General features: G+C 40.9%; 1 protein-coding gene across 5 annotated transcripts in view; it reads left to right on the top strand.

Moving 5' to 3' along the window:
• Window positions 1-1155: 1155 nt before the first annotated feature.
• The window catches only part of AGPAT5 (1-acylglycerol-3-phosphate O-acyltransferase 5), a 60483-nt gene continuing 41426 nt past the window's right edge, over window positions 1156-20212 (top strand). For 2 of the 5 annotated variants that reach the window (XM_027122532.1, XM_027122533.1), the window contains exons 1-3: window positions 1156-1731; window positions 6483-6635; window positions 19108-19177. In XM_027122532.1, the coding sequence (XP_026978333.1) occupies window positions 1513-1731; window positions 6483-6635; window positions 19108-19177 (442 nt within the window). In that variant the 5' untranslated portion in view covers window positions 1156-1512. The remainder of the gene's footprint in view (window positions 1732-6482; window positions 6636-19107; window positions 19178-20212) is intronic. The other 3 variants (XM_027122535.1, XM_027122531.1, XM_027122534.1) reach the window with 3 other exon arrangements.

Genomic DNA, 20212 nt, shown 5'->3' with positions numbered 1-20212 from the left:
GTCTTCCTGCATAAAGCTACGCACAGGCTTGCATTCAGGCAAAAAAAAAAAATTTTTTTCCCATTTAAATCATTCGGCATTCTTCTGAAGTGCAAATATCCCTGGAAAGGATTACACAGTAAACCACACTCACTGTAGCCAAAGGGCAGTAGAAGGATTCAGAAGGCCTCAGAGTCTGTTTTGACATCAATAAAACGGCTGCCCTGATTTCCCAGATTTTTGTTAAGGTCACAGAAGTAAGTTAGTACTTTATCCCACATGTGCACTCAAGTACCTTCAAGAACTACTCAAAAACTGAGGCTCATCATAAACTATCAGAAGTTAAAGCGCCAGGCCTGGGGAGGTGAAGCAAGAGTGAATTTGATATAAGGCCTGATAAAACAAACCAGTGTGTCAAGCACCTTGTAAACAGGCTGTCCAGCTGTGCGTAAACTTGTAGCGATGGGAAGGCAGGGGCCTGACTCAGAAACATGCAGGTGGGCGAGTGAAGGGCAGGAGAGGAGACCCTGTGCACCCGGCTGGGAGAAGAGGAGGAAGCCAGGAAGGCGGAGGGGGTGAGAGCCACCGTGGAGAGGAAGGTGAGCCTGGCCCGATAACCCAGGGCTGACGCCTTGACAGCGCTTATCGCACTGCTGTCACTGCGGGCCTTCCCACAGCAGGCCTGACCAGTCTCCGTTGCCACCAGGAGTCCTCTTAGCCGCCCGAAGCCAAGGTCTGCAGCACCTGCGAGGTACCGCTGGTCACCGGTGCGCCCCTCGGAAGGGGACATCTCGGCTTAAGGGTCCATCCCGGGGTCCAGGGGCCCTCAGGTGTGCAAGCAGGAAGTGGGGCGTTCCCTCAAGCCAATCTGCGCCCAGAGCCGGACCAAGGGGCACAAGGCCGCCCGGGCCCCTCCTCGGCCGACACCCACCTTCAACCCGTTCCGCCCGGAAGTCGCCGCTTCCCTTTGGGGAGGGGCCGGGGGGAGGGCAAGCTTTGGAGCATGCGCAGTAGCCAGAGCGGGCAGTCCACGCGTCCGGGCGGCAGTTGCGTGTCGACTGTCAGCACGACTCGACCAATCGGGAGACGAGTTCTTGCCGCTGAGCCCCGCCCGCGGAGGGGGACTATGGTAACGGGCGGCCAATCAGGAGTCGTGTTGTTGGCGCGGAACCCCGCCCCCGGTAGGGGCATAGGGTGACGGGCGAGGGTCATGGGGTGTGAGTGATCCTGAGCTCTCGACCCCCCGAGGGCCGCGTCTTCCTCTTGCCCCGTGGCCGGGAGCAGCGCGCCGGGCCCCTCATTCGCCAGCCCGCCCACCGTCCAGCGGCGGCGCGGCCCATGCGGCTGGGGGCGGAGGCCGGATCCGGCGCGGGCTGGGCGTCTCAGGGGCGGCCGGCGGCCGGGCGAGGTGAGGGGGCGGCGGCGGGGCCCGGCCCAGCCCGGTGATTGGCCGCCGACTGAGGGCCGCCGGGCGGCCGGCGGCGGCGGGGCGGGGAAGAGCCGGCGGAGCCTTCCTCGTGCGGAGCCGGGAAGATGCTGCTGTCCCTGGTGCTCCACATGTACTCGATGTGCTGCGTGCTGCCGGCCGCCGTGCTCCTGGGCACGGCTCCCACCTACGTGCTGGCCTGGGGGGCCTGGCGGCTGCTCTCCGCCTTCCTGCCCTCGCGCTTCTACCAGGCGGTGGACGACCGGCTCTACTGCATCTATCAGAGCATGGTGCTCTTCTTCTTCGAGAACTGCACCGGCGTGCAGGTGAGGCCCCGCCCGCCGCACCTGCAGCCCCTCTCTGCGTCTGGGGCTCTGGGGGGTCGCAGGCGCATCCCCCAGCTGCCACCCACCCAGCGTCCGTCCAGCTAGTGTAGGCTCGCCCCGCCGTGGCGGGCAGATCCGGCCCCGGGAACACGTGCCATTACGCCGTCCTCCCACCGTGGGGGCAGCTTCACGTTCTCGCTTAGGGTTTGGCCAGGTGCTTCCTTGCGGGTACTCCAGGATTACTAGGTAGCTGCGGTAACGCTGCTCTGCGGCCCCAAGCGGGATCCACCGCCCGCCCTCCCCCTCTCTTGCAACTGCCTGTCTTGATGCTGGGAGAAGTAGGTGCAGATGAACGTTTAAATAGGGCAAGCAGTTGACAGCTTCTGGCGTTTGGTCTAAGAAGATGGTAATGGTTGAACTCAACAGTGCGCTTTTAAAAATCGGAGACCTTTTCTTGAAACAGATTGGTGTTACTGTTTGGGCGAGAAATACAACTTTGTTTTGCATTCGTCCGCAGTACAAGTGAAAGCTGGGCAAGGAAATTAATCCATTTGTTACTGTAGAAGCCTTACCGGAGATAAAATTCTTGCCAACTTTGACTAGGCTTACATGTGTGGCTAATCTTTTGTCTGCTTACTTTCTGTTATTTTCTTTCTCTGTAGAGATTGGATTTGTAGATTAAATTTGTAAAACAAACAAAAGTAAAAGGCCCTTTTAACTCTATTTAATTATTTGAAGTCTCTTACACAGGAATAACAGTTGTGTTTTTCTTCTGTTCCCCAATTTGAAAAAAAAAAAAAAAGAGAGCTTAATTCTTGGTTTTCCTTATATTCAGTTAGTCCTCTTCTTTTCTTTTCTTGGTGGGGATGGGTTGGAGTGAATGGGGTGGCATTATTTTGTCTTTTTGTCTTTTTTTTTCCCCCTAGAGCAGCTGCTTTCACCCTTTTGTCCACCAGCTACCATTTTGAATTTATAGTTGCATTGCTGTTGATTCCTGATGACTCTGTGCGTTTGCCCCAGTTGGAGGTTTGGGGGAAGGGAACTAGAAGCCAGGGACTGTGTTTAAATCAGTATCTATAAGTGTTTCCTAGGAAAGAAAGAAAGATCGCTTTTCCAGATACTGGTTTCCTGATAATTGACTTTTTCAATGGGCCACATTTAAAATTTTCACTAATTCAGACCAGTCATTTCCCCACTCTGTTCTTACCTCACCACGTTTGTCTAAATGTATGGTTTTATCATGATAAGTATTCAATTTCACATCATATGACAACTGGCCTGGGCTAGGATACAGGATCAGAATATATGACATTTACCTCTTAGAAAAGTAATTCTACCTATGGCGGGTTTTAAAATTTTCGTTAAAAGCATATAATATGTCCCATGCAATGTAACATATACCATTGAAGTAATTTGTGTTTAGCGAGTTTCTTATTTTAAAAAAATGACTGTAAAATTTCACAGTATTTCTCAAATTGTATATCTTACCTTATATTTGTTCCGTATAGACCTCCAATTTATTGTTTGAGTTCTCAGCACATGGTTTTTAAAAAGTTTAATCTGATTGATCAACGGACACTCAGTTCTAGGATTCCTAACAAACTTCATCAGGGAACCTGCGTGAAATAAAATTTTGAATTATAATTGAGGGCCATCAGACATCCTTTTATAAATACATGAAGAACCAGTATTCAGTTATAATCTTCTAAATGTCAGAATTCATTTTTCTTTATTAAAAAATTTTTTGTTGTTGCTCTTTCCCCTCCTTCTACTGGAATACACCAAAAACTGATCATTGATATTTGCAGGCCAAAATATCTAGTGATATTTATTTCTAGGCATATGCAACATGCCTCGTCATTAACACCCTCTAAATATTTTAGTCACCATTTTCTTCCTGCTGAAATCAATACTTTAAAATATATTTTACACTAATGGCTCTGTCTGCTAATCCCCACTTCCCCAAATGCTAACATGATACATTATAACAATCAAAAGTAAAATTTGATATAAAATAAATTTAGTTTTTCAGCTGACCTGCTTCAAGTATAAATTAGTTCAAATAACACTGGAAGAAAAACATAGAATTTAAGTCTAAGATTTTAACGTTTTATATATATAATGTGTTCAGTTAGAATACCCTTAACTTCTCTAATAATTTATACATTTACTTGAAAGATTGTTTCAGTTTCCTCAGAAACCCTCAAGGCCTGCATGTCTAGAGGCCATTTATAACTAGTTCTTTCTTTTGGTAGCACTGTGTCCTCAAAAATAGTCCTAAACTCTTAATGAATTAAATTTGTATTCTGTATCTTGTTGAAAAAGCAGCTAAACTGTTGTATTTGAATGAAACATGTTTATTTAGAATCAGAGAAGGGACCTCACAAGTCCAACACCTTTTTTTTTCAAGTCTGGATTCTTTCTGCATTTCTGCTAAAATGTTGCCCAGATTCCTCTCAAATATCAGTAGTTCTAGATAGAATATAAATTGTTGCTTGTGTCCTTAATTTTTTTTTCTCTGCTTATTTATCATTCATGTTAAGACCTTTAAAGACCTTCCTACAGTTTAACTGGGAGTAACAGAGCCAGGGAGATCTGGATGTGCTTCTGGGTTTGCTTAAGTAGAATGACACAAACCTTTAAGAGGAAATTAAACATTTCTCAATCAAATGTGATTCCAGTCTAACACAATTTAAGTCTGGCCAGGGAATAGACTTATAAGAAACTCTTAGAGAAATGTAATTAGAACCTTGTTTCTATACTTTCTATAAACATAAATCCTGGACTGCGCAAGACAGTTATTTTAGTTTGCATTTGTGCAAGATTTTTTAAAATACCTTGTTTTTCTGTTATGAGTCACAGGTACAATAAAATATTCAAACACTGCAAAAATATATTGAGAAAGTTAAAGTTCCCCTTACCTACACACACCTTTCCTAGGCCTGCAACAGTTTGGTGTGTAACTTTGGATTTCTGCCAAGAGCTTTTATATAAATGTATGAATTGTGGGAAGACTCCTTCTCCATTAAATTAACTTCTTGGATGGGTTTTATAGTAACACTAAATATACCATAACCTATGGGGACACCTCTGTGCCATTGTTATGGAAAGCAAAAGAAAATATGACTCTCTATACACAATTTACTTTCCCTCTTTCGTAAATTTGTCTAATTTTGTAGAACTGAATACACTGAGAGTGGGCTCTTCTTAAATGGAATTATAAGTTAATTTTTCCTTTGATATTTTCTCATTTTATTATGGTTTTTTAAACAGAGGTTAATATTAGTAGTTAGACGATCCAAAACTAAGTAGTAACGTCTCAGAACCCGCTCTTTATTCATTCATCTGATATTGGAGTGTGCCCTGAATTCCAGGTCCTGTGCTGGACTATATGGGATGGAATGAAGAAAAACATAGACAAGGTCCCTGCCCTCATGGAACTCACATTCTAGTGGGACACGAAATATAAGAAGAAAGTTAAAATGCACTGTATTCTGTGACTTTGTTAACCTAGTGGGTAGAGGTTGGGGGTTTGGGGAAATGTCCCTGAGCAAGTAACATATGCATTGAGCTCTGAAAAGGGCCAGTTTGGGAAGTATTGTAGCAATCTAGGTGAGAGATTATGGTCAGAGTCGTGGAAAGAGTGGGCACGGAGAGAATGGAAAAAATCCCAGAAGTATTTTAAGGTAGCTGATGGGGCTTTGTAATTGGATACGGAGTGGAAAGGAGAGGATTGTGTTAGCAACACACCTAGCATTTAGTGAGCGCTGACTGTGTGCCAGGTACTGTTGTCTTATGTGAGTCATCTCATCCTTACCAGATAGGTGCTGTTTTTCCCATTTTACAGATTAGACAACTAAGGCACCCGGAGTTCACACTTATAATGGTCAAGCCAGGATTTAGTCCAAGGCAGTCTAGCTTCAGGGTCCATTTTCCAAAGATGCTTTGCTAGGTGGTGTGGTTATATTTGTTGAGAGAACAGCCCCACTCTCAAGGTGTGCCTTCTAGGAGTGCCTTCTACTGTAACTGGCAAACAGTTACAGTAGAGGATAATACTGAAAGTAGAGTTTTTGTGTTTATTAGCTTTGTGCTGCAAAGGGAATGTGACTCTGCTGGGTTATTCAAGAAGCCATATCAATTGTTATGAACCTCTGTGAGTTTTTACTTCAAGCAGGAGTAGCATGGTGTGTTAAGGGAAAAGAGGTTCTCAACTGATAACTGAATGAAGATGAATACTCCTAAGCATGGCATTCAAGGCTGTCTGAATTCTTCCCTGGCCAGCTTTCCCATTCACTGATTTCACTGTAGCCCAACTACTGCTTCCTCACCAGTCCCTCCCCTAAATTACCAGTGCATTCTCAAGAATGTGCTTTTGGACTCCTCTGTACACTTCCTTCCAACTCGGGCAGCTTTTCCTCATCTGTCATGATCTCACCCCATCTCCATGTCAGGATCACTTATATGTCATATTAACATAGCATTAGCTTATTTTAATATATATGTTATCCCCTTTACAAGATTGTAGCCCCACGGAGGTGGCAATAAAGTGGAGAGTGACTTGCCTTGATTGTTCCCTTTTAACAAAAGGGCAGAGCACTCTGCAGGGAACAGTGGTCTGTGTTTCTGTGGAAATGTGGAAGAGAATCTCACTTTTAAGGCATGGGGGCTCTTGAATGGCCCTCTAGTTGACAAGTTTTGATCTAACAGGGTCAACAGGTGGACTGAGTCAATTTGCTTTCTTTACTTAATAGATGGGGGGAGAAAACATGCACTCCACCCACAGAAGTAAGACTGAGAATAAGGTCAGAGAGCTTATAAAAGAGGGGATTCTGGAACAGCTAGCAATGCAGAGAAGGCTTTGTTTACTTGTCAGTAAAAACCTGTACTTTTTGCAAGTTTTAAAGGTAAGCAATTCTGTAAGCTTTGTTTCCTCTGCTTCTTTGCATGGTCTAGCAGTGAAAACCCCAAATAAGCAGTGTTCCATGGGGATTTAGAGGGCTGTATGTGTGTGTAAGTGTAAGTGATAGTTGGAGGCAGAAAGAAATGAGGCGGGTGGTACCTGGAAAGGGGAGTTATGTTAAGTGCTAACCACATGTGAGGCACTAGCATTTACATTGATAAATTAGTCTCTACGCTCAGCGCACAGTTTAGCAGTTAGAAAGAGGTCAGTTTTTTAAAAAATATATATTTATTTATTTATTTGGTTGTGCCAGGTCTTAGTTGCAGCTCGTGGGCTCCTTTAGTTGTGGCTCGCGGGCTCCTTAGTTGCGGCACATGGGCTCCTTAGTTGCGGCATGCATGTGAGATCTAGTTCCCTAGCCAGGGATCGAACCCGGGCCCCCTGCATTGGGAGCACTGAGTCTTAACCATTGCACCACCAGGGAAGTACCCTTTTTTTTTTTTAACTGAAGGTATAATGAGATGTTACGAAATGACAAAATGAGCAAAGAGCTGAGGAAATACAGGAGTACTACAACTGAATGCAAGTGGTTGCTTAACTGAGGGGAGGTGTGTGAATATAAGGAAATGATTCTTCCACGTTAGATGCGATGCACTGAATGCCAGCTCTTCGTGTGCTTACGTGTTGCTTTGCTCTCATTCTTAATTTGTATTTTTCTGTAGGAAAGTATTTTATGTCAGTTTTTCTTGAGTTTCTTATCTCCTTGTGGTTAATGTTCAAAGTGAAAGAATTGCATAAGCTTCTAATTTATGGGAAGCCTCATTTGACATTTTTTATTTGGAATTTTTGCAGATAATAATTTTGTTGTAGTCAAAAGATTTTTGGATCTGGGGTGAGAAACCTGGGTATAATTCCTAGTTCTTTGCTATTCTCTGTCAGCTTGAATAAATCAACTTTTCAACTCAGCATTCTCATTCTTAAATGGAATACTTATTGTCATGTTATTTTGTGAAGACTAAATGAGATAATATGTGAAACTGCTGAGCTCAGTGACATCATAGATGCTCAGGAAAAACACGCCCTGTAAATGAGGACAATACAGAGAGACAGATATGACGAATGTATAAAAGGAAGTTTGTGATTTGTATGGTTCCATTTAAATGTTGCATAATAATTATTTTTGTGTACTGATTATTAGACAAATGACTATGTTTATATTTTAACATTGTTTCGGAGGGGCGTCATACTTTTCCTATTCAGGGAAAGCTTTCAAATTGGGCAGAAAAAGACCATAGTTTTGTGTGTATTACGGTAGAGGTCTTGTACTTGATCTTGAAATGATGTATTTCATTGGCACAGAAATACATTTAAAAATCATTTCAAATAATTATAAACGTCATAGAGTGTAAATTATATCTGCAAACTTATTTATGCTGCATTTCTTTATGGCTGCATTTGTATGTAATCAGAGACCTTTTTTTAAGGAAGAGAAATTATATAGATGTTTCTCCTATCCATTCATCATTTAACACGATTTTGAGTAAACAATCTGACTTTGTTGGATAATAATAAGAGCAACAGCTAACATTTTGAGGGACAGTTCCTATGATCCAGGAGTTGTGGCAGGTAGCTTACATGGTCTTGTTTACCTCACCACACCTGTGGTGAGTAGTTACCATTATTACATTCACTCTACAGGTAAGGAAAAATAGGCATGGGGAGGTTAGGGACTTCTGCTGCAGTTCACGTAGTTGGTGAGGGGATGGGCTAGTGCTCAGGTCCGAGGCTCAGTTTAAACCCAGGGTTTCTGCCCGGGCCCTTAGTGACTGGTGTGCTGTGCATAGAGGAGATAGAGCTGTCTGTAGCTGGGCCCGCAGATCAAACTGACAAGGCCAGATCCGCAGGAGAAGAGGCACACAGATTTAATGGGCGTTGATACTTTACGTGTAGTTTAATATTTTACACGCTAGGGTTTTTACTGGCCCCTCTCAGAAAAGAAGGGGAAACTAAAAGAGGCGGTTAGAGTCAGCGCAAGGCAGTAACCTGTGGAGGCACAGCTAGGTGCAGGAAAGGTGGGTTTGGGCTCCTAGGGCTGGTACATTGTGGGACGGTCCCTAGGAAATGTATGGTAGATAAGGACTGTTAAGTAAGGCTTGCTGACTCATCTCCGTGCTGTCTCTGATCTTCCTGGTCCTCTAGGAAGGAAAAGCTTTACGAGTGTTTTTGATGTCACTGTTACAAAGTGAAGTTTAGGCCTCCTTTAGGCGGAAAAGGGGAGGGCAGAGAGCTGTGTGTGCTGCTTCTCAGTTGCCCTCAGCTCAAAATAATCCTCATGTCAAAGTGGCATGTTTTGGGGCGGCGTGTTCTGATCCCCTTCTACAGCATCATCTGTATCTAAGGACAGTGAAAGAAGTTTTTTAAAAAAAATTTCAATGTGCATGTGGAAAGGAAACAAATATTATTGAGATAAATAATATCTCAATTTTTTCTTCTTTTTTTGAAGAGGAAGAATGCTGTGCCTTATGTGCCCAAGGTGGTGTTGCTTAGATAGCCCACCGCGTTAGACACGTGGTTACTGCAGAGTCCATTTTACCACCTCTTCAGGATACAAAAGAGGGAGCTTATCAGATCATGGGAGCAAATCAAAAACAAGGTGAAGAGGCGAGCCCCGTGAGAGGAGAGTGTCTGCATTTAAATCCAAGTCTTCTGAAAGGCGCTTTGTCCAAGATAAGCAAGCTTGTTTGACTAAAGCAGCATTGTAACTAGTGTGTCAGTCGCAATGAAGATAATCATTCAAAGAGCATTTTTACTGAATTAATAAAATGAAGAGAGAACATTGTTATTTTTCTCTAGAGGGACTTTACATGAGTGTTTTAAAAATGGAGGACCCTCAACTTGAACAATTATGATGACTTAAAATTACTTAGAGAATGAGGAAGAACCAAAAAGCCGTGTTTTTCACATGGCTTGTTCGAAGGAACAAATTACCTGCCGGAAAGTGATTGTAATTTGAAATACATGTACTAGAAGATTCACAGAATGGTGCCTTTAAAACGTCACTGGTGCATTTAAAGTATTTGTTTATTCCCCGCCTCTTTACTGTTGAAAATGAGGTTTAGCTTATCCACTTGTGAAAAATAAACGTGCAGCTTCTTGATTCAGTGAACATCTGTTGAAAAGCATTTGAGTGCTGGGCTCTGGGTCAAACAAGGATGCAGTCCTTGCCCCTGAGGAGGCTGTGGGCCTTGAGGGGGATGTGATGTGAGTTGGAAATAAGGATGCACAGCGTGACCGGGTTCGTTGTAATGCAAAAGGGGGAGAGATTAATTCTGAGGTCTGGGTTAGAAGGCAGGGGGGCTTCGTGAGGAGGTAAACAAGCGGAAAAGCTGATCTAAGATGACTACAATGAGAGAGCGCAGGGGGCTTTTAGGTAATCAGAGAGTCGTTTAAGAATTTATTTGTAGGGGCATTTTGTAAGTTATTATTAAATTTTAAATTCGGAAAACACTACAGTTATCTTATTAATTACATACTTGTTAGTAAGATAGTAGTAACTGTCTTATTAAGTATTTTGAGAATCTGTACTCTTAAATGAAAACTTTTACTTGCCCTCCATGTTAGTAAATTTAAAAGCAAATAACCTTTTCACTTCAATGAACAGAAGAAGTTTGATAATTTTAAGTTGGAGTGAAATGCTTTTTCATTGAAGCCTCGGAAATAAATTAAGTGAAAGGCCTTAAAAACTGCATATATGTGGTACATAAACATTGTAACCATGCATTCCTTTCTTTGGATAATCAACATTTATTTGAAGTACTTAATAATTTGCGTCTATTGCAGTAAGATTTGCAGTTCATCATTTCATTTACTTTGCTTTTAGAGCTTGTAAATTTTTAAATACGAAGGGCTATTCTTTGTAACTTTTTATTTCTGTTGAATTCCAAACAAGTGATAATGACAAATAAAAAAGAAACAACTTAAGAGGCAACCAATCCAAATACCTACTTTGAGATCCTAAATTATGTTACGTCAGAGGCTTACCATCTTCTTTTGCATCTTAATTGGAAATAGCTTTTATTTCAGTGAGATGCATACTGAAAAATAAACTTTAATGAACTTTATGAACTATGTATTTATTATTTTCCCTTCAATGGCTAGGAATTAAGATTTTGTTCCTTTCACATTTCGCCCATCTGTTTTGCCCACCAGAATTCATTACTTATCTTACTTTCTCTAGATAACCACTGAAGATCTACTTTTAAACACTGGGCATGTTTAACTTTGTTACTGAGATAAGCTAAATATAGAAAATGTCGATTGTTTGGAAGCCATTTAGGGATGGGGAAAATTAGTGAGTTTTACAGGGATTGCAGAGATGGCTTTCCTGCAAAGCTTTTCAGTTCATGTTTGTGTCTGTAAACAAAGTGGAAAACTGTGGCATTTTAAGGCCAGCTTGGTATATAGTATATGGACTAAGCCCAAGTAGTGGAGGTGTGGCATCTTAAACTGGTGGTGCCCATTAACTGATCATGGGTCACTGAACAAGGCGACTTGGTGGTTCTGTGCCTCAGCCCGCTAAAGCGTGAAATCAGAGAGCTGGACCAGATAGCGGCCAGACGTTGTTCTGGTGGCAATGCATGTACTGACTATATTCACTGTTGGGAATTGTTTGTCATGACATTAGATGACTGTGCTTATTTTTGTGGTTTCCTTTTCACCCTCAACATGCTTGTTTTATTTTAAAGTGGGATATATTGGGTTTTATAGGAGATAAAGTTTGCAGTGCTGTTTTCTGTATGATTGACACTGTAAATCTTGTGAGACATGCACATTATTTAAATTTTTTTAAAAATAGATCTTTATTGGAGTATAATTGCTTCACAGTACTGTGTTGGTTTCTGTTGCACAACAAAGCGAATCAGCCATATGCACACACATGTCCCCATATCCCCTCCCTCTTGAGCCTCCCTCCCATTCTCCGTTTCCCACCCGCGTAGGTCATCACAAAGCACCGAGCTGATCTCCCTGAGCTATGCTGCTGCTTCCCACCAGCCAACTATTTTACATTCGGTAGTGTATATATGTCCATGCTACTCTCGCTTCTCCCCAGCTTCGCTCTCCCTCCCCGTGTCCTCAAGTCCATTCTCTATGTCTACCTCTTTATTCCTGCCCTGCAACTAGGTTCATCAATACCGTCTTTTTTTAGATTCCATTTATATGTGTTAGCATATGGTATTTGTTTTCTCTTTCTGACTTACTTCACTCTGTATGACAGACTCTAGGTCCATCCACCTCACTACAAATAACTCAATTTCGTTTCTTTTTATGGCTGAGTAATATTCCATTGTATATATGTGCCACATCTTCTTTATCCATTCATCTGTCAATGGACACTTAGGTTGCTTCCATGTCCGGGCTATTGTAAATAGTGCTGCAGTGAACATTGTGGTACATGACTCTTCTTGAATTACGGTTTTCTCAGGGTGTATGCCCAGTAGTGGGATTGCTGGGTCATATGGTAGTTCTATTTTTAGTTTTTTAAGGAACCTCCATACTGTTCTCCATAGTGGCTGTATCAGTTTACATTCCCACCAACAGTGCAGGAGGGTTCCCTTTTCACCACACCCTTTCCGTCATTTATTGTTTCTGGGTTTTTTGACAGTGGCCATTCTGACTGATGTGAGGTGATACCTCATTGTAGTTTTGACTTGCATTTCTCTAATAATTAGTGATGTTGATCTTCCGCCCATTTTTTAACTGGATTGTTTGTTTTCTTGATATTGAGCTCCATGAGCTGTTTGTATATTTTGGAGATTAATCCTTTGTTGTTTCATTTGCAAATGTTTTCTCCCATTCTGAAGGTTGTCTTTTTGTCTTGTTTATGGTTTCCTTTGCTGTACAAGAGCTTTTAAGTTTAATTAAGTCCCATTTGTTTATTTTTGTTTTTATTTCCTACTCTAGGAGGTGGGTCAAAGAAGATCTTGCTGTGGTTTATGTCAGAGTGTTTTCCTCTAAAAGTTTTATAGTGTCTGGTCTTACATTTAAGTCTTTAATCCATTTGGAGTTTATGTTTGTGTATGGTGTTAGGTAGTGTTCTAATTTCATTCTTTGACATGTAGCTGTCCAGTTTTCCCAGCACCACTTATTGAAGAGGCTGTCTTTTCTCCACTGTATGTTCTTGCCTCCTTTGTTGTAAATTAGGTGCCCATATGTGCGTGGGTTTATCTCTGGCCATTCTACCCTGTACCACTGATCTGTATTTCTGTTTTTGTGCTAGTACTGTACTGTCTTGATTGCTGTAGCTTTCTGGTATAGTTTGAATTTGGGGAACCTGATTCCTCTAGCTCCCTTTTTCTTTCTCAAAATTGCTTTGGCTATTTGGGGTCTTTTGTGTTTCCATACGAATTGTTAAATTTTTTGTTCTAATTCTGTGAAGAATGCCATTGATAGTTTGATGGGGATTGCATTGAACCTGTATATTGCTTTGGTTAGTATAGTCATTTTCACGATATTGATTCTTCCAATCCAAGAGCATGATAAATTTTTCCAACTGTTTATGTCATCTTTGATTTCTTTCATCAGTGTTTTATAGTTTTCTGAGTACAAGTCTTTCGCCTCCTTAGGCAGGTTTATTCCTAGGTATTTTATTCTTTTTGTTGCAGTGGTAAATGGGAGTGTTTCCTTAATTTCTCCTTCTGATTTTTCGTTGTTGGTGTATAGGAATGCTAGAGATTTCTGTGCATTAATTTTGTATCCTGCAGCCTTACCAAATTCATTGATTAGTTCTAGTAGTTTTCTGGTGGTATCTTTAGGATTCTCTATGTATAGTATCATGTCATAGGCAAACAGTACAGTTTTACTTCTTCTTTTACAATTTGTATTCCTTTTATTTCTTTTTCTTCTCTGATTGCTGTGGTTAGGACTTCCAAAACTATGTTGAATAATAGTGGCGAGAGTGGACATCCTTGTCTTGTTCCTGATCTTAGTGGAAATGCTTTCAGTTTTTCACCATTGAGTATGTTTCCTGTGGGTTTGTCATATATGGCCTTTATTATGTTGAGGTAGGTTCCCTCTATGCCCATTTTCTGGAGAGTTTGTTTCATAAATGGGTGTTGAATTTTGTCAGAAGCTTTTTCTGCATCTATTGAGATGATCATATGGTTTTTATTCCTTGATTTGTTAATATGGTGTATCACATTGATTGATTTGTGTATATTGAAGAATCCTTGCATCCCTGGGATAAATCCCACTTGATCATGGTGTATGATCCTTACAGTGTGCTGTTGGATTCTGTTTGCTAGTATTTTGTTCAGGATTTTTGCATCTATGTTCATCAGTGATATTGGTCTATAATTTTCTTTTTTTGTGATATCTTTTTCTGGTTTTGGTAGCAGGGTGATGGTGGCTTCGTAGAATGAATTTGGGAGTGTTTCTCCCTTTGCAATTTTTTGGGAGAGTTTGAGAAGGATAGGTGTTAGCTCTTCTCTAAGTGTTTGATAGAATTCACCTGTGAAGCCATCTGGTCCTGGACTTCTGTTTGTTGGAAGATTTTAAATTACGGTTTCAATTTCATTACTTGTGATAGGTCTGTTTATATTTTCTAATTCTTCCTGGTTCAGTCTTGGAAAGTTGTGCCTTTCCAAGAATTTGTGCATTTCTTCATGGTTGTCCATTTTATTGGTATATAGTTGTTTGTAGCAGTCTCGTATAATCCTTTGTATTTCTGCAGTGTCAAGTGTGATTTCTCCGTTTTCATTTCTAATTTGATTGATTTGCGTCATCTCCCTTTTTTCTTGATGAGTCTGGCTTTATCTTCTCAAATAACCAGCTTTTATTGATCTTTGCTATTGTTTTCTTTATTTCTATTTCACTTATTTCTGCTCTGATCTTTATGATTTCTTTCCTTCTATTGACTTTGGATTTTCTTTGTCCTTTTTCTAGTTGTTTTAAATGTAGGGTTAGATTGTTTCTTTGAGACTTTTCTTGTTTCTTGAGGTGAGATTGTATTGCTATAAACTTCCCTCTTAGAACTGCTTTTGCTGTGTCCCATCAGTTTTGGGTTGTCGTGGTTTCGTTGTCATTTGTTTCTATGTATTTTTTAATTTCTTCTTTGATTTCTTCAGTGATCTCCAGGTTATTTAGTAGTACACTGTTTAGCCTCCGTGTATTTGTGGTTTTTTACGGTTTTTTTCCTGTAAACTGATTTCTAGTCTCATAGCATTGTGGTCAGAAAAGATGCTTGATATGATTTCAATTTTCTTAAATTTTCTAAGGCTTGATTTATGACCCAGGATGTGACCTATCCTGGAGAATGTTCCATGTGCACTTGAGAAGAAAGTGTATTCTGCCACTTTTGGGTGGAATGTTCTATAAATATCAATTAGATCTATCTGGTCTATTGTGTCATTTAAAACTTGTGTTTCTTTATTTATTTTCTGTTTGGATGATCTGTCCGTTAGTGTAAGTGGGGTGTTAAAGTCCCCTACTATTATTGTGTTACTGTCGATTTCTTCTTTCATGGTTGTTAGCATTTGCCTTATGTATTGAGGTGCTCCTATGTTGGGTGCATAAACATTTATAATTGTTATATCTTCTTCTTGGGTTGATCCTTTGATCATTATATAGTGTCCCTCCTTACCTCTTGTAACAGTCTTTATTTTAAAGTCTGTTTTATCTGATATGACTATTGCTATTCCAGTTTTCTTTTGATTTCCATTTGCATGGAATATCTTTTTCCATCCCCTCACTTTCAGTCTGTATGTGTCCCTAGGTCTGAAGTGGGTCTCTTGTACACAGCATATAGATGGGTCTTGTTTTTGTAACCATTCAGCCAGTCTGTGTCTTTTGGTTGGGGCATTTAGTCCATTTACATTCAAGGTTATTATCGATATGTGTGTTCCTATTACCATTTTCTTAGTTGTTTGGGGTTTGTTTTTGTGGGTCTTTTTCTTCTCTTGTGTTTCCTGGCTTAGAGAAGTTTCTTTAGCATTTCTTGTAAAGCTGGTTTGGTGGTACTGAATTCTCTTAGTTTTTGCTTGTCTGAAAAGCTTTTGACTCCTCCATCGAATATGAATGAGATCCTTGCTGGGTAGAGTAATCTTGGTTGTAGGTTTTTCTCTTTCATCACCTTAAGTGTATCCTGCCACTCCCTTCTGGCCTGCAGAGTTTCCACTGAAAAATCAGCTGATAACCTTATGGGGATTCCTTTGTATGGTATTTTTTTGTCTTTCCCTTGCTGCTTTTAATATTTTTTCTTGGAATTTAATTTTTGTTATTTTGATTAATATGTGTCTTGGTGTGTTTTTCCTAGGGTTTATCCTGTATGGGACTCTCTGTGCTTTCTGGCCTTGGGTGACTGTTTCCTTTCCCACGTTAGGGACGTTTTCAACTATAATCTCTTCAAATATTTTCTCAGATCCTTTCTTTTTCTCTTCTTTTCCTGGGACCCCTATAATTCGAATGTTGGCACATTTAGTGTTGTCCCATGGGTCTCTGAGACTGTCCTCAATTCTTTTCATTCTTTTTTCTTTATTCTGCTCCTCGGCAGTTATCTCCACCATTCTGTCTTCCAGCTCGCTTATTTGTCCTCTGTTTCAGTTATTCTATTATTGATTCTTTCTAGTGTATTTTTCATTTCAGTTATTGTGTTCTTCATATCTGTTTTTTTGTTCTTTAGTTCTTCTAGATCTTTGTTAAACATTTCTTATATTTTCTCAATCTGTGCCTCCATTCTGTTTCAGAGATTCTGGATCATCTTTACTATCATTACTCTGAATTCTTTTTTGTAGATTGCCTATTTCCTCTTCATTTATTTGGTCTTGTAGGTTTTTACCCTGCTCCTTCATCTGTGACATATTTTTTTTGCCATCTCTCTTTTTTTTTTTTTAATGAGTGGGGCTGTGTTCCTGTCTTACTGGTTGTTTGGCCTGAGGTTTCCTACACTGGGGTTTGTAGGCTGTTGGGTAGGGCTGGGTCTTGGTGCTGAGATGAGGACCTCCATGAGACCTCACTCTGATGAATATTCCCTGGCGTCTGAGGTTCTCTGTTAGTCCAGTGGTTCAGACTCGGAGCTCCCACCGCAGGAGCTCTGGTCCGACAAGGGGCTCGTGAACCAAGATCCCGCAAGGCATCTGAGGCAGCAAAAAAACCCAAAAAACAAAAAAAAAACAATAAAAAAAATAGCAAAGTAAAAAATAAAATTAGACTAGGAAACTAACAGGTATGTTAGGAAGAATATAAAAATAAAAATATAGCTGAATCAACAACCGGAAGGTACATTAGGACCACAATAGTAAAAAAGAGGAGGAGGGAAAAGAAAAAAAGGGGGCGGGGGGAGGCCTTGACTGTGGAGGGCGGGGCCTAAGCAGGGGCAAGCTTTGGGTGGTGGGCGGGGTCAATGCTCAGGACCCACAGGGCTGGAAAAGGCCCTGGGGGCTGTGGGCAGTGGGGCTTGAGCTCAAGGAACAAAGGGGCCCAGGCGTGCCCCCCATCCCTGGTCTCAGAGGTCAGGGGACCTCACCCGGGAGCCCAGCAGGCTTCCTGGGCTCCAGTGGGCGGGGCAAACACCCTCCTCTCCTCTCCTGCTCCTGCGGTCTGGGAGGGCCCCTTCCACCTGCCTCTCCTGATCTGCCCGGCCTCCATCCTATGCCCCCAGGGACCTACGCAGCCTGGAGGGGGCTTTGGAGGGCAGGGGATCGGCCTGGGAGCTCTCCCATTGTTTAGATTTTTAGTTTATTTTTCAAAAATATAAAATTATACATATTTAAGGTGTTCAATGTGATGTTTTGATATACGTATGCATTATGAAATGATTACCACAATGAAACTAAAAAAAATGCCTTTTAATAGCTTGTATGCCATTTACCTTAAAAGGCTGTAGTCTCTAAATGAAGCTCAGAGCAAGAAAAGGGAAGGAGAGTCTCCTAGTGGTTCAAGTTCTGTCTTCAGCCTGGGGGCAGGCAGGTCTCCAAAGAGTGGTATTCAGATTGAATCCGTTAAACCACAGCCTTCCATTGTGAATGTCTCATCCACGGAAGTCAAGCCAGAAATACTCTGTTGTGTAGCTGCAGTACTTTAAACCCAGTACGTGCCACCCAATGGTCTCAAAGCAATTCTGGCTCGTTGGTAGGAAGGGGCATTGCTCACACACCAGGACTCCACTTTTAACCCTGCGTGGATCAAGTGATTGATTTCGTCCTTTTGTTTTGGCACTGATACGCTTTCTTAATGAAAAACTGTTGAGGAGAAATCTAAACTCATATTACCTGCATCGCACTGTATAGTTTTCTGGGGAAGATATAAGAAATCTCAGTCTGAGTCCCTGGTCTCCAGAACTTTGTCATCTAACTCTGTTTATCTACAGAGAGGTTGGCTTAATGTCTTTTTCTTTGTTCTGTTGTTAAGATATAAATGAGTAGTGGTGTGATCAAAAGATAATCTCTGTGGCTATCTAAAAAGATAGATCTGTAGCTAATTCATAATCTTGAATAATCTGTGATGACAAGATACAGAAACAAAAACGCCCTGAATAAAAAAATACCACTGTTAGGAGTCATTTCGTTTGAAGTCTTTAAAAATGTACTTCCAATTTCTTTAAATAATTTATTATGAAATATTTGAGACAGAGAGAACTACAGAAAGACTCATAAGGAGCACCTGTGTACCCACCACCCAGCTAAAGAAAGGAAGCACGACAGCTGGAGTTGCAGCCTGCTGTGTACACCCCGCCCTGTTGTGCAGCTTCCCCTTCCTAGAAGCCACTGATCCTGAACTCCCTGTGCTCTGTATAGAGATGTAAAGAGTCCCAATCGTGTGACCAAGTTTCCCCATTACTTACAGAATAAAGTTTTCATCTTTAGCTTGGTATTCAGAAGACTGTACGTTCTGGTTCAGATCTCCTCCGGTCCGCCTGCACCCCTCACCGTCTCTAGGTGCAGCCTGGGTGTGCCGGCACCCTGCCAGGTGCACCCTTACTGGCCTCAGATGCTGCTGCTTCCATTCCTTTGTTCCTCTCTTCATGAACCTTCTCTGCTGAAACCACACCTAATGAATGCTACTACTGCCTGCAGTTGACAGTTCTTTAAAATAGACTGTATTTTCATAATATCTGCATTATGTCTCATCACAGTTATTGTATGCACGCCTGTCTCTTCCACTGCACTGTAGACTCTTTGAAGGACGCTGTACCTTATGAACAGTGTTTCAGATGTTGTGAGCAGTCAGTAAAAACTCAGGAGGATACTGACCATTGCTTTACTTTATGACCATTAACCTGCCCTGCACTCAACTGCTTTATGGACATGTGCTGTTTATGGTCTCTGAGACTCCTAAGAGAAGTCTAATAGTTGTTAATCATGGGTGGGACTATTCATGACATCGCGTATTTGTCAATTTTTTGACATTGTCATATTTTGTATGTTACAGTAGTACATGTTTTAAAATATCAAAGTAATGTCTCTCTTTATTTTATCTTTTAGATATTGCTGTATGGAGATTTGCCCAAAAACAAAGAAAATATAATATATTTGGCAAATCATCAAAGCACAGGTTTGTATTTCATTTGCATGAAACAGGTGTCTCTACGCACAGTAGGAAAGTAATTCAAAGTAATGTTCTGATATTTTTAAATGGATTTGTTGTTGTTGGTAAAACATGAATTTTCAATGCAGATATTATATGTGACCTCGTATTTTTGTGATTTTAGTTTTTTGGAAAATCAGGAATGTGAAAGCTATGAATTTTCCTTTTCCCTCTGCTGGGTGTATATAAGCTATTTTCTTTCCTTTTTTTCTCTTTCTTTGAATATTCTTCCTTTTTAAGTTTTGTTCTTGGAAGTGGAATTTGTGCATCATACTGTATAAACATTTTATATTTTTGATTGTTAAGCTGCAGAAAGGTTGTACTGATTTGTGAGTACTCATTTCCTTAAACACAGTATTAATTACTAATGTCTGCAGTTCCTTTTGCTTCTTCAAATGTTTGGGTTTAATTATATCTTGCTCTTCTATCAGAGGAATCACAGAAGACTCTGCTCTCCAGTGTAGCGCAGTATATACGTTAAATTAGCTCAAGGTACTTAAAAAAAACACTTTTTATATTGAAATAATTGTAGATTCACAAGGATTTACAAAAATACTATGTAGAGTCCATTGACTCCACCAAGTTTGTCCCAATGACGGCATCTTATACAGTAACCAAACTAAGAAATTAACAGTGGTTAAGGTACTTTTCAGTTCTCCAAATAATTCAGTCCAAGAAACATCCCACTTTATATTTTTTCAAAGCTGTAACTGCTTTTGATACACACTTCCTAAATTCTATTTTTATTACTTTAAAAAATGTAGTACCCAGAAGTTCAAAGCTAAAAACAAGCTGATGAATGATAACACATGATTGAGAAATCACTAATGCCTGTGGCTGTCCTTTATCTTCCTCCTGTCAGCTGTGTTTCTTCACGGTTACTTTTATTACTACGGATACCTTCTGGAAGGTAAAGAAAGGTAAAGAAGTTGAGGTGCATCTTTCTCAACTTATCTTGTTACTGATTACACTCAGTTTTCTAGGTCAAGAGCTGATGCTCTG

The sequence above is a fragment of the Aethalodelphis obliquidens genome, unplaced genomic scaffold, assembly GCF_003676395.1.
Source record: "Aethalodelphis obliquidens isolate GAN/ISIS:26980383/991018 unplaced genomic scaffold, ASM367639v1 scaffold25, whole genome shotgun sequence".
Lineage (NCBI taxonomy): Eukaryota > Metazoa > Chordata > Mammalia > Artiodactyla > Delphinidae > Aethalodelphis > Aethalodelphis obliquidens.
This window is presented reverse-complemented; position numbering and strand designations above follow the sequence as displayed.